At 39.7% G+C, this 14,422-nt stretch overlaps 1 protein-coding gene across 1 annotated transcript; it reads left to right on the forward strand.

The window, feature by feature from the left end:
• The first annotated feature begins 1,034 nt into the window (after window positions 1-1,034).
• LOC110056598 (uncharacterized) lies at window positions 1,035-12,849 on the forward strand. Its single transcript, XM_020763109.2, has 15 exons — window positions 1,035-1,262; window positions 3,691-3,776; window positions 3,964-4,432; window positions 4,854-5,086; window positions 5,789-5,953; window positions 6,465-6,735; window positions 6,981-7,252; window positions 8,097-8,539; window positions 8,705-8,870; window positions 9,097-9,286; window positions 9,915-9,953; window positions 10,503-10,575; window positions 10,786-10,835; window positions 11,927-12,187; window positions 12,398-12,849. The coding sequence occupies exons 1-15, from the start codon at window positions 1,172-1,174 to the stop codon at window positions 12,472-12,474; spliced, it is 2,886 nt and encodes a 961-aa protein (XP_020618768.2). The 5' UTR covers window positions 1,035-1,171; the 3' UTR covers window positions 12,475-12,849.
• Window positions 12,850-14,422: the final 1,573 nt, after the last annotated feature.

The following is a 14,422-nucleotide window of genomic DNA, read 5'->3' on the forward strand; positions in this document are numbered from 1 at the left end:
AATTTTTTTCGTAATTGACTCGGTTCCGACAAACTGTCTTTTGGGTTACTATTTAAATATATTTGCCACCTGCTTCTGTCAGGGGACAAGCTAACTTGTACTCAACTGAAACGTTTGTTTCAGGTTCCTCCGACTCTATGTTTCTAGTCTAGTGCAAAGTTCCTTTGAGTGCAAAAAGTGACATCCGTTATGCAGCGGTGTCAGTAGATTCAAGGAAAATGTTTTTTCAAAGGGATTAAAAAGCCAAAACAAGACAGGTATCACATTGTGAATTTAAATGGCAGTAGGTTGCTCTCATTGAATTGTTTGATGAGTTTTTTTGCTCCCCCTTAAAAACTAACAGGAGAACACTTGACATGAAATAAGTAAGATTGAAGTTGTAGGCATGTTTTAGCCTTCAATGCCAAACACTAGTATGCGTTGAGCTGCTATATTTCAGTGGTGAAATTTTTTTTATATTTACTAGACCTTTGCCAAGAACACAGCCTTCCGAAAATTTATTTTTCCTTTAACGCGTATCAGCGTAACGAAACACGTCACGCACTAAAGCATTAATTGATTCAAAGGTTTGCTGCAAGTAATAACGTTTTTTTTTGCAGCTCAGTAGCCCATCAGATATGTTTAGAAAGTTCCTTAGCAGGCATGGGGCTCTTTTTCGTATTAACCAGTCAATCTTGATTCCATAGTTACCGATCTTCCGTCAATTTATTTTAACTGTGTAATTTACCTTCTATAGGAGTTAACAAAACCAAATATCATATTGTACTAGCTTGCTTGTACAGCTGTATGTTCCTTTCCTATGCATTGAGTTTCAATCAATAATACGCTAGGAAAATCGAGACTTTCTTTTTGCGAAGTAATTTTCGAACCAAAGCTCCTGGCCCTGACAATTCGGCGAGGATCGCTGGGTTTCCCAACTTGTTTATACAAGCGTGAGCCAACGGGAGATTTGCATATCGTTTTGTTGACTCGCCTTTGAAATTCAAATTTCTCGCTATTGCAAAGTGTCAGAGTCGCCCAATAGGAGACAAAAGACAGCCACCTTATAACTCAAGTCTTGGACATCTTTAAAAGTGACGATTTGTCCGATATAGAGGACAGGTGAAGAACTGCGACATTTTGGGAGAAAGAAATTTCCTTCATGGTTTGAACGCGCCATTTTTTGTCTAAAATGATGAACGCTTGTACATTCACACGGTACGGCGTATATTTTCTTATTTGTTGCGTTGCAACCTTCTTCGTTGCCGGCAGATCCATGGCTCGTAAGTATTAAAAGAAATAGCAATCCTTTTCTTTATTTGCGCTTAATCCTCGAAGCACATTAGCGAAAATTTTCGATTAATCCATGACCACAATTCATTGAGATTTTACGACAACACGAAACGATTTCACGCCGATTCTGATTATGGCAATTCGGAAATTAAGACTCGTAACGAAGCAAAATGCGAAAAAATAGCGATGTAATAATTTTTGGCTAGTACACGAAGGAGCATTCCAGTTTGCAATGCTACGGAGCTGTCATCCAAATTTTGATCTTTAACTGGGTCAATGCTGATATAGAGCCCCCAGAAATGTTACATTAAACATTTCTGTTTATCAGTAAGGTCGCGGAAAAACAAGAACAACACCTTTTGAATTTATACTAATGCTTCCCACAGATGGTTTTGTTTTATGCGTGAAAGATGTTTAGCTTTCTGACTTTTCACAGGATGAATTAATATTATGCTGTGTTTCAAAGCTGGTCGACGTTTCAATGCCACGGACTCGTTTTAAGCGATGATAGATAGCATTTCTTTTAATGTTTAAATCTCTCGGGGTCTTTCAAACCGTTCAGTTCTGCTTCCGCGCGCCGGCCGCAGTACAGTTTTTCGTACTTGTCATGTATTATTAAGGAACCTAAATTGTCCCAGTGTGTAACAGAAGTTTGCAGATATCGACGAGCTTGTTTGGTTTTACTTTGTATTGGTTTGAAACTTAATACGATGCTGAATCTTCCATCAATGCACAATCTTTATTAAGTTTCGGCCTTTCAAGGAAATAACGGAGCCATAATATAGAAACAGTAGCTTGCTTGCAACACCTAGGAACAAAAGAAATTTGACTGCTTAATAAGAGCTTTGCGTATGGGTCATGCGAAACTAAATTTATCTCTATTCCTAATGCACACAAAGGTGCAAACCGCTTTACTCAAAAACTTCGCATTTTTTGTTAGCAACGTGAACGAAAAACCAGTCAGGAGTTGAACAAAGGTATTCTTTCAGTGGATCGGCAAGACTTGTGTCAGATATTGGATGTTCATCAGTGAGGTAGACGACATAATGTGAAGTCATCCTTTTTCGGTTTTGTAAGTTTACACAAATTCGCGAAAACCTTTGCGATTATTAAACTCAATCGAATTTTCTATCCCGTTACTGTACGTAGTCAGTTTCTTCTGTAGTGTTTTGAAACCGATAGCTTAAGATTGGTTAGGAGACCGAAAAGCATTTGGTATAGTAACAAACGCATAATAATATATAAGCAAGTAAATTTGGCATGCTGAAAACAAACGTTTCTGAAATTTATCAAGGAAACGACGTTTTTGTTTTCTACTCCTGATGCTGGGTTTTGAAAACTCCAGATGACACTGGAGCACTTCAAAAGAGAACCGTTGGCTTAAGCCGAAAAACAAATGGAAGTTGGAAGACTAGTAAACTTAAATTCACAATTTCATTAGTTCTTGTTTTACCTAATAACGCAACTTTCCTTGTACACTGCGGGCTAAGAAGTCCAATATCTACAACAATTTAACTCACAAACCGTATTGCTGATAACCAACTTTCATGTCCGTTTAAACCAGTTCTAAAATTTACGAAGAAAGGTAAGGGCTGACGTATTTCTTTGAAGTCTGGCCAAATTTTAGAACCTTGATACGAAGTTAATGATATTCCTTTATGTTTGTAGTTTGGTTTTCAGCTGCTGTGCACGGCTCAAGTTGCTAATTTCTCATGGTTTGAAAACGTTTTGAAGTAGAGACTCGAACCCGGAATCACACATTTACATGCTGAAAATACTGATTTCATGAAAACTTTAACCGGCCATGAATTTCGTATGGAATTCTTCTCTCAAAGAAATAATATGAACTCAATATCAAAGGCGACAAATGTAAAATGAAAAATAAAGATAAAAACTACGGCGAACTGAAGGGTACTTAATTCAAAAGAAAGTTTCCAAGTTTTAAGTGTTGCAACAATCAAATGAACCTCAACTTTTTTCTTGTTCTTGTTGTGAACCATGATTGACGTCATAAGATAATGGCAATATATCTGTAGATCCTCTCTCACAGAAACAGAAAGAAGCAATCGACGAAACGACAGGACTGTCCTCGACATGTCAAAGAGCTCTTGCACGCGAAATATCTTTAACAGTTCTTGTGACATAAGGATCCGCTATAGGTGTGTGCCTTAGTTGCTATGGTGATACTACGTGAAAACAATGATTAAATTTTTTATGCATCAGAGATCTAAATTATAAGCATCGAAGAGCCGATCTAGCGTCTGTTTTGATTTTCACGGAGCATTTAACCCGTAGGTGGACATTTTTTGAGGAGTCCGCCAAAATGTCTAAGTGCCGCAAAACTATGTTGTCATGAGCGAATTGTGATCTAAATTGCGCATGCGTAAATGCCCTCAGCGTGAAGTGCTTGTTTTTCAGACGCAGCTTGCATGAATGAATTCCAAGACGACTGTGATGATGACAATGACGAAATGCATCATATTGTCAGGCGCTCTATCGCAAATGTAAGTTTCTTTACTGCTCACATCATTTTTAACCCTAATCTGCTGCTCCATTTCATTTAAGGAGAGACAAGAGGCTTTCTCCTCGATTTACAAGACCAAATATAAAACTGACTTTTCAGTGAAATAGTCTGGAAAAGAAGCATGAATTATTTTCTCAGTTGTTAATGAATGATTCATTATCTTTTAGCCTTCAACAGTCTCGAAATCCTTCAAAGTCGACTTCTCTCCAATAGTTCAGAATGTTACTTACTACAACACCGGTGACTCGATGTCTTTTCAACTCAACCTGACACACAACCAATCCGCAGGAGCTGTCGATTTGAAGAACAACCTCAAAGTTGTTCTGTGGTCGCAGTATCTCGAGCCTGTAAACAGCTCACTGTCCGTTGTAGCCGGGAGTATCAATGGTGCAGCGCAATACAACTCCAGCGCGATTTCTTTTGATGTGACATCGCTGAATAGTGGAGACGTAGTGTCCATCACTTTCGAGGCCACAGTCAAAGACTCAATTCAGCCTTTGTCGAATCTTTACTTTGCTGTACTAGTTACTGGTCAGGATGGCAGTAATAACAATTACCACTATGGCCCAGTTCCCTCGCAGCCAACCCTGTATGCCGTGTTCCCAACAGTGTCACTGGCCAGAACTTCGTGCTCATGTAAGTATCACTCATGTGTCCTTGCGTATTATCGTAGGGACTGGTGTAGGTCATTTCACTTTTTCTTTAAAAGCAAAAATAACATTTCGTCTCAAGAACAATAATTCGACCGATTGATAGAGTCTGCAACACTTAGTTATTCAGAATTAGGGAGAGGTATAAAATGAAAAAAAGAATATTGAGCGGGATATGTCCTAAAGAAATATAATCAGATTCGTTAACGAGAATTCGCAGAAGATCTAAGCTTGATCTAAAGCACGGCTATGTACTTGGTCAGAGTGTTTTTATAACATAGATGAATCAAATTACCTTTACTTGCGGTAGAAATTGAATAGCAATTCTTGATTTGGTTTTCCCTGATACAGTTCAGCAGACTTCTGGGCTGAAAAATTTAATTCCCTGCCTTTAAATTGACTTGCAGACCTATGGGTAGGCAATACGACTGGATATACCATGACTGTCCATTTACCAAAACTCAACTTTTCTCTGCTGGTTGAGATAAGCACCAATATCAATGATTTCTCCTTCATGGAACTGCACAATGTACAAGTCAAGAATCCTGGAGGAGGGATACCAAATGCTGTCGCTTCATATGACTCCAGCGATGAAGTGCCCTTCAATGACCGCGCTGTTCTGGACTTTGGAAACTTAACTGTAAGTGATAATGTTGGTGAAGTTGTTGCAAAGGCACATGCTTCGCAATGCGGGATATTTAGAGAATCGTGTCTAGAGTCTAGATTTAATGTTCACGTATGAGATAATGATGACAACTGTATGGTACGGAGTGATGCAGAAATCTCACCACTTACCAGAGTTTAGTGGCAGAGCATGGCTGGGTGGGTGAGTGGGTGAGTAAGTTGTTGAGTGATTTGACGAGGCACCTTCTGAGGTGAAAGGTAAAGTCTGGATACGAGCCAAGTGGCCCATCAGGCCAGAGCTTATCCCGGTTTCTGTAGCATGAAGCGACTAGGAGTATCTCTACTCCCCCCTAGATGGGATGCTAGTCCATCGCAGGGTTACCCCCAGCGTTAGGTTCGCCGGTACCCATTTATACACCTGGGTGAAGAGAGGCACTGAAAAAGTAAAGTGTCTTGCCCAAGTACAATGTCCCCAGCCAGGGCTCGAACCCGGACCGCTCAATTCGGCCGGGAGACGAGCGCACTAACCACGAGGCTACCGCGCCTCCCATTGCCTTCTGAGGTAACTTGACGTAAATTCTCGTCATGGAAGAATCTCGTTTTGTGATATTTCGCGAGTTCCAGCGAGGCAAGACTTCCATCACTTCCCAATAAATTCAGGTGAATTTATCTCTCTTCCATCTTATTTGTTTTTGTTCAATTTGTTTTCATTGCCAAGGTTTCTGGCAGCGACGCATCCCCAAACAAGATTGTGATAGAGTACAACGTCACTATCAAAGATCATCCACTGCTAGCTAATAACTCAAAACACTGGGTGGGCGCAGGCATGCGCAGTGGCTACCAAATGCTGTGGGTGGGCCAAGAGGCGCTGTACGTATACAAGGTGTGTATTATGTCTTTGTGTCAGACTGCAAATTCTCCTTACATGTCTCCATACGTTTTGTATATTGTTAGTTTAGAGAATTCAACTGATATCAGTGAAGTTTTCCCGTGATGAGCAGAATCAGTTTACTTTCAAGCATTTTTCCTTGATTAATTAACAAGGCTGAGTGGAGCTGGCTTTTAGTCATAGGTGACTCAACTGTATAGAAATTTACTACTCTCAATATTATATCCAGAAGAGAACCTCTGCGTCACTCTCAAAAAAATATAGAAAACAACAGACATTTCAGTGTGTTGCGTCACAAACATTTTGAACTGTATTTTGCTTTCATTCGTGTGCGTTAAGGAAAACGAGAATCACTTCTACTAACCTGTTTAACTGGTTACCCCACTAAGCAACTCACTATCATATACAATTTGTATGGTTTTCTGAGCGCATTAATTGTATTCCATGACTTACGTTTATAACCTGTATAATAACCCGTATTTTCCTTCTTATTTGTCTCAAACAGAGTGAGCCATCGTTAACTGCCAAATTTACAACCACTAACGACACTGTCAGTAATCGATACTTGATTGGAGATATGCTGTTTGTGAACTGGACTGTCGAGCATATGGAAAACACATCTTATGAGGACGCAAAAAATGTACGAGTATCTTTCTACTCCAACACTCTGAAAATTTTGACGGCGACCTACAGTGATCCAAACAACGCCAGCCAGTCATTGAAAAAGAAAGACGATTTTCATTCGGATGAAATCTTGGTCCCAACGTTATCACAAGGTAAGTAATGGCTTTTAAAAAGAAATAAGAAGTCGGTAAAATTCAAACGGCACCTAAAGATTATCCTTAAACTTTCCTTAAAAATCATACTAATAAAATTTTTAAACGTGTCTTCATGTTGTTAGCACTTTCTTTATTTCACATAATTGCAGCATTCAATAACAAAAATATGTCTGGGCTCCTTTTGTTGACAGAACATTCCATCTTATTAACATCTATTATTTTTTTGCTTTTTTATCTTTTAGGCCAAACGATCTCTGGGGATTTAGTCCTGATTGTCAGCGACAGAATCTCTCCACTGGAGCCTCTTGATATCTTCATGCAGCTCAAATATCAGAACTTAAGAGAAGATGAAAAGCTCAACACAACCCATAAGCCTTCGCCGTCTTATGTGGCTGGAGTCCCAGGCTTCTCGCTCAGACTCAACGAATCAACCAATCAGATACGAATCGGTGGCCGCGCCAAATTTTACTTCAATATATTAATGAGACGAATCGTTTCCACTCTGACAGTAGAGGTGCTTTTTTTTATGAAAAAATATATTTTGTAGTTAATTACGAGCTTGAGCCACTGGCTCGTCAATGTAAACTGTTTTGTGCCACTGTTCCATCGCATTTATTACATTGCGTTGTTGTTTTATTACTCTAAATTAAAAATTGGATGGTGGCTTGAACGAATACTCTTTTTACTTTGTATCTCATCTCGAAGAACTGATTGATTCAGCTTAAGTAGTTAGAGAAGTTGCTAGGTTTCATTTGCAAGAAAACGCTTGGAGATCAATACAGCAATAAAAAATAATAGGAAGTTAGCAGTTACTAAATTTTCAGAGCTCGAGATCCCCAGCTTTAGGAAACCTTTCTTTTGAGTATAGATGAGTATTCAGATTTAAGATTCTTATTATTTGCTTTATTGACAAATACAATTTTACACTGATTAAATTACAATATCAACAAGGAAAAGTGAGAAAAATAGAGAAAAAAATTAGACTAATATGTGTGACATATTTGGCATCAGTTAAAATCAGCCAGTTATAAGCTTGCGGAGAATGTGCATGTACCATACGTACGTTCAAGCGCTGTAGGCGATGTAGCAGTGATGTAGTGATGTGACCATGTTCAGAATATATGCCAGAGCTTGTTTAACAATCGAAAACTTTTCTTTCGCTTCCGGGCACAACTAGCAAAAACCCTGGATTGTAAACACACGTTGCAAATAATATGTCATACGCTCCAATTCGACGATAATGCAATGATACTTGAAGGTCAAAGCAACAACTTCACGAAAAGATAAACTCGACCTGCCAGCGTAAGCACTTTAGCATTTGTGGACAAATACTGAGGTCTTTATTTTTAACATTGCAGGTAATCCTTCCTGTGAATGAAACTTCAATCATGTCTCTCGTCTCATTGCAAGTTGTCGGTGTGGGTAAAAACATAAAAAATAACGCTGCCCTTAGCCAAATGACAGCACAACTCAGTTCCACCGTCGGAGACCCAAAGCTTCACGATCGCGGCAAGATCGACTTCGGCACGGTCGAAAGTACGGTCGGCGACGTAGATCACCCAGATAACAAGATCATGTTGGAATTCGAGATTATTGTAAACGACCACGCCAACGTGACAAATGGTTCAAAGCACTGGGTGGGGGTGGGGGTGCGCGGCGGAAAGCGCATGATGTGGATCGGAGACTTTGCACTGATAGCAGATGTTCCTGTGGACAGAAGACCGATTTTGCAAGTTGTAGCGAGTTGTGTTGTTCCGGGCACTAAGCTCTCATGCAGTGAGGCTACCACTCTGGAGAGAAGGTAAAATAAACTTCAATGTTACTAGTATCACGTTTGCTGTCGCCTTACCGAGAGCGTTCAGTTGTTCGTCTTTTCGATGTAAGGAGGCCTGGTTGATTTGTAGTTTTGATGAGGTTGGGTACGGTTTATAAAGGGTTCACGCTATTGTGTTATGTATCTCTTCAGCTCGAGAGTGCATTTCAACGGAACAGTGTCCCATGCCGAGCAATCGCAGCAATACGCAGATAATGTGAACGTGTTTTGGATGATGCCACCGTATGTGAATTACACTACGCTGGAGAGAGATCCTGAATTGAATTACTTGGAAACTAAACAAGGACCCAAGTTTAGCGTGAGTTGATCAGTAAATAGATTGAAAGACTGAGAGTAGACGGAGAGTAAAGCTTAAAATAAATGAACCAACGAACAAATACACGGACGAAGAGCGAACGGTTGGCTGAATAGCATTGTTAAATCGAGCGTTTTCCTTCCGTCAGAGAAAGCATAGATAGAGACGACCTTCCGTATATACACGAGTCATGTCTGTTTCTATTAAATGTCGAGATTTTTATTTCCAGTTTGTCAAGGGAATGCACTTCCTAGACCAGTTTTCATTCTCAGTCGAAGGGAACCTGGATCCTGATGGACTTATGCCTCCAGGCGAAAATTACGCCGTGTCCCCGATACAGCTGTCCTACAGTCCAGCAAGTATGTCAGCCATATATGGAGCTCCACCCGTACCAGTGTCCCTTAAGTTCAAGTCGCCAGGTAAGGGAGGGAACGGGCTCCAGGACCTTTCTATAGAACTAATAGGCTGTTATAGGAGTCGGAGGGAATGAAAAGAAGAGTTATCTTTAATGAAACCCCTACCCTGCTCCGGAAGAGATGTAATCCACCTTAATCCCTAATTTAAAATTAACATTGGGTAACGTTTCTTTGCCGGGTTAAGTTAGTCTTTCCGATTTAAGCAGTAATACGAGAAAGTGGAACAACCCAACATTATAATGGAAGTTATTTCGTGACAACATTAACATATACTAATACTAATTTATAGAGGCAATCCATTAATTTCCCTTGGCGCTTCACAAAAAGAAAATGAGAAAAATAGTTTAAAATTTAAAAAAAAAATAAAAAGCTGATAAAAGGAGAGATAAGTTAAAAGGTCTCAAAGAAAATTAAAGAAATGTGCTTTTAAAGACTTGTTTAAAAAGATATGTTTCAAATGTATTTTAACACTGATTTGTTTCGTTAACGGCACATGACCAAATAACAGGAACTCATTAAGAAGTGGAAATGGCTGATTTGTGGAAATTGTTTACCCATGACATGATAAAGACCTGCCATCACGTGACCAAGACAGACAGACTGACATTCGTTTTTTTTTTATTCTTTTAAGGTGATGGTGCTCCTGCGGGAACGCCTTCAGAGCTTCCAGGTATGTCATATTCTTGAGCTTGATATTCAAATTCATCCAGACATACAAATAGAGTAAAGAACCGCCAGAAGAGCTCGTCTGCTATTTTCTAATTGTCCCAATCAACCAACCGTCTAATCAACCAACCAACCAACCAACCAGTTAACCAACCGATTGATCAATCCATCGATCACTCATTACATTATAAGTCAAATTATCCTCGCATTTTAATTGGTTCTTACTTGTGATCGATTGGAGGAGAGACGTATAAATAACCACCGTCATTACCATTTTTTTGTATTTCTTTAATTTTTTATGCAAAACAGATTCCATGTCCCGTGCCATTGTTCAGTAATAGATCACAGAAGATGTTAAAATGTGGTTAGAGCATCAGTGACACACTCGCCTAACGGCTCGTGTGCCACTTTTGTTCTTATCACAGTTTGATGTCATCTGTGATCAATTACTGAACGGACGCACGGCGACATGGAATCTATTTATTAAATTGAAAATTAAATTAAATTTTTAAACCTGAATGTGTTATACTTTCTATAAACGTTTTCTTTCCAGAGATATATAGCCGAGGATTTCTGGTGCACAAAACTCAAGACATTGTTTACGTGTGTCAAAAATCAAGCGACAGGTAAATATATCACGGTTACATTGCAAGAGATTATATCTAGTCTGATTATCAGTTAAATTTTCCGTACCACAGACTAAGGGTAACAAAAGCAAAGAAATTCAGCAACTCGTGAAGGATCAACATTTGTTGATGTATCACTAGATTTTCAGAATCCACCAAAATCAAAAGGAGAATACTGACTGATCAGTTCTGATGTTTTTTTTACTCTAGGTTGAAGTCTAGCTGCTTCTCGACGGATGACAAGGCACATGCGTGGACTGGTAACACATAGATTTCATTTACACGTTTAAGTTATAGTTCAAAGTAAGATGTTGCAGTTCTTGCGAACCAAAGCCATAAACATTGGTTTAATTAAGAGTGTTGGAGCATTCGCTCATTTTAGGTGAAGAGCGCAGGGATACGGTATAGAAATTGAAACGTGATACGTGAGAATACCCGCCACGAAGGGCTCGTGCTATGTACTTATTGACTGACTGGGAGGGCCGGACGGGATAATATTTGATTTGAGGTCAGGACCGAGCGCAGCGAGGTTCGCACGTTCTCACCGAATGTCAAATATTTCCCGTCCGGCCCGACCTCAGTCAGTCAATAAGCAATTTATCACATGGAAATTTTTGTTTTTCAATTTGTGAGGAGTGTTGACTTACTATCTGTGCTTTCGGAGTAAGTTGGCACCTGAATTAGTTGTGCATTAGTAAGACCGTACGCGTTTTTTCCGGCCCTGACTATCACTTTGATGCGTTCGGTCCTCATACGGGACATTTTTCGTATGGTCTTCCAAGGAAATAGTGCGCAGGGCTGTACTAGTCATATGATAACAAAGCGTATTGCACGGCACTGTAGGCAACATAACTGCGATTAAAGGATGGATTTCGTGTGAAGTCATTGTAGCATGGCCAACCTTTTTTGACATGGTGTCCATGGTAGACATTCAAATCTAAAGTCTTAAAAGGGCTTTTCATCAAAACTAGATGGTCATAATAAAGGCGACTGATCACGGTGAAAACTTGGACCTTTTCACTCCATGAAAAACAGTGTTAAGAAAAGGCAAACTGTTACAGAGATCATCTAACAATAAGTGCAAAATAGACAAAGCTAGCTAAACAAATGAAAACAAGTCAATTTTTTTTTCTACTAGTACCTACTTGTGAAGGAACCTATTTTACGCGTTTGGTAAAATCAGTCTAATTGTAGACAAAAAATAAAAATGAAATCAGATCAATACTGCACCAGTCAAAGACATTGTAAATGAGGTTGGAAAAATCGTGAAAAGCCATGTATCTTGGAAACGTATACGTTGGAGCAATTGAGTGATTTATTTAGCAATGAAGTGTTTGGATTTCTCCTTCAGCTATGGATCAACAAGTCGGCTATGTGATTGGCCAAGATGGAGAGGACTTGTACGGTATAGCGTGCAACAACCGCGCTTACATGCGTAAGCGAGGTATTCAAGGTGCTTGGTATGGCATCGAGAAACGGGTCTGGGAGAAAGCCAAAGCAAGGAACAGCAACATCCAGGAAAACCTTGTTAAGATCGAGGAAAATGACTCGAACACCGGAGATCCAATAGCTAGCATGACGAAGCAGACAACTGATACAACCAAATGGGGAGGTAAATGTCCCTAAGGATTAACACTCTTTAATTTCACCTCTTGACTCGAACTGCGATATGCGAGCAGCCCCTTATCCATTCCTTGCTTGCTCATTCAATTTCTTCCAGATATTGACAAGTCATTTTTAAGAATGGGGTATAAACACGACTGCTCAACATTGAATCGCTTGTTCACTCATCTTGATCTTTGCGTCTTGTTTTATATTTCAGGAAACGCAAAGGGAGTGCACATCAAAATCGGGAACGTCTGGTACCTGAAGGCTCAGTGGAAATGCTGCGGAAATTAAGCCAACGTTCCCACGTTTCTTTGATTATTTGAGTCCATCTTGTGGGATTTATAGGACAGTATATTAATTCCGTAGAGCACTGCACTTAACTGTTTTCTGAAAAATCACACAGGAATCAGAACTTTTTCGCACGCTTTTCCAGCTTTCTTAGTCTGAAGTGATTTCAAGGATCTAATTTGTATTATTTGTTCGAAACTTCGTAAAAGCAATACCTAAGTAACGAGTCGCTCGCGACAGAGGACCGGCTAAAGATCCATTTCAGTTACATGATTGATGTAAATAGTTCGAAATATTCGTGGTAGTACTCATGAACTCCGGGTATATGTTCTAACCCTGAAATACTCAGTTTGTCGAATAAAACATTATGGACACGAAGTCGTAGAATTGGTCATATTCTTAAAGGCATTTGGGCCAAAAGTTAACATTAACAAAGTTCTACATATCCAATCCCTTTCTGACGTCACTTTCACTCTTTAGTCATACACAGTTACAAAGAAAGTTCCGTTCATTTGTCAGTATTAAGCTTTTAGAAATTATGCTTATCTCGAAGGGGTTGTTCTTTCAATAATGTCATTCTAATGAGTCCTGAAAGTGATTTGTCATTTCGATAAACTCGACGTGACAAAAAACAATCAGAAACAAGACAGGTAAAGGTAAAGTCTGCATACGAGCCAAGTGGCCCAGCAGGCCAGAGCTTATCCTGGTTTCTGTTGCATGAAGCGACTAGGAGTATTTCTACTCACCCCTGGATGGGATGCTAGTCCATCGCAGTGTTACCCCCAGCATTAAGTTTGCCCGTACCTATTTATTCACCTGGGTGAAGAGAGGCACTGGAGAGTAAAGTGTCTTGCCCAAGAACACAACACAATGTCCCCGGCCAGGGCTGGAACCCGGACCGCTCGATCTGGAGACGAGCGCACTAACCATTAGGCCACCGCGCCTTCCACAAAGCCTAACAAAACACACGCAAATCAGCTGGGTAACCAACTTAAAACTGCGCGACAATCAGAAAGGCCAACCCAGCTAAATGAATGCCAAAACGAAGGCCAGTCAGTTAGACTTAAGACATACAGTAAAAGCCTGCGAGTAAGAACCTGCATTTTGCCAAGTTAGGCTAAACAGGTTCTCACATAGAGGGTATCTAGCAAACATTTCGGCTACTAAGGTTCTTTAAAGGGTTCTTATTTTCTTAAGAAAATAATTTCAGAGAAGTTTTCAAATCTAGTGGTTTTCAGCCTATTCCTTACATAAAATTAGCATAAAAAGTATTTGTTTATGCAATAATTAACAATTGTTCACCGAAGTGGAGGTAAATATCCATCACTTTCACCGACACTGAGGTGAATAATTGTTTTAGTATATACCACACAAGCTGAATAATTAGCGGACCAAAACGTTATTTTGTGGGACAAGCGGTCGGAAATTTTAAAATCTCTCGCGCCGGGTGCTCGGAGGTGAATGGTACTTGCTAGTCACCTCCGAGTTAACCAATCAGAGCGCGCGAAAAGCACTATTCACTTGTGTAGTATATACTGACTGACATGTCCACGTAAAGGGTCATGTTGAAGTCTTACCTTTGTGCATAACATTACATGCTTCCTGACCGTCAACGGTGCAAGATCCCAAACGTTTCTAACACAACTTATGATTTTTTTTTGCATGCAACATGCACTATCATTTCCACACTGATTAATAATAGTGATAATTCACTGTGAACACAAAGTAAAAAGTCTCATGTCACCAACCACACCCTTCTGTGGACCCTGCTACATTGTAATTACAGTTCACAAACTGATCCATTGTTAAAGATAATTTGAAATAGAGAAAAATAGGGAATCTTTAACTTAAAACTTATAGTCTTCAAGTCCTTGGGGTCTGACCAGGTCATCCTCAGATCCATCAACAGTAATGAGCCCATCCAGTTTTCTGGAAGAGTCTCAAAAAAAAT

The sequence above is a fragment of the Orbicella faveolata genome, unplaced genomic scaffold (genome assembly GCF_042242905.1).
Source record: "Orbicella faveolata isolate gen_17 unplaced genomic scaffold, um_ofav_v1 contig_35, whole genome shotgun sequence".
Classification (NCBI taxonomy): domain Eukaryota; kingdom Metazoa; phylum Cnidaria; class Anthozoa; order Scleractinia; family Merulinidae; genus Orbicella; species Orbicella faveolata.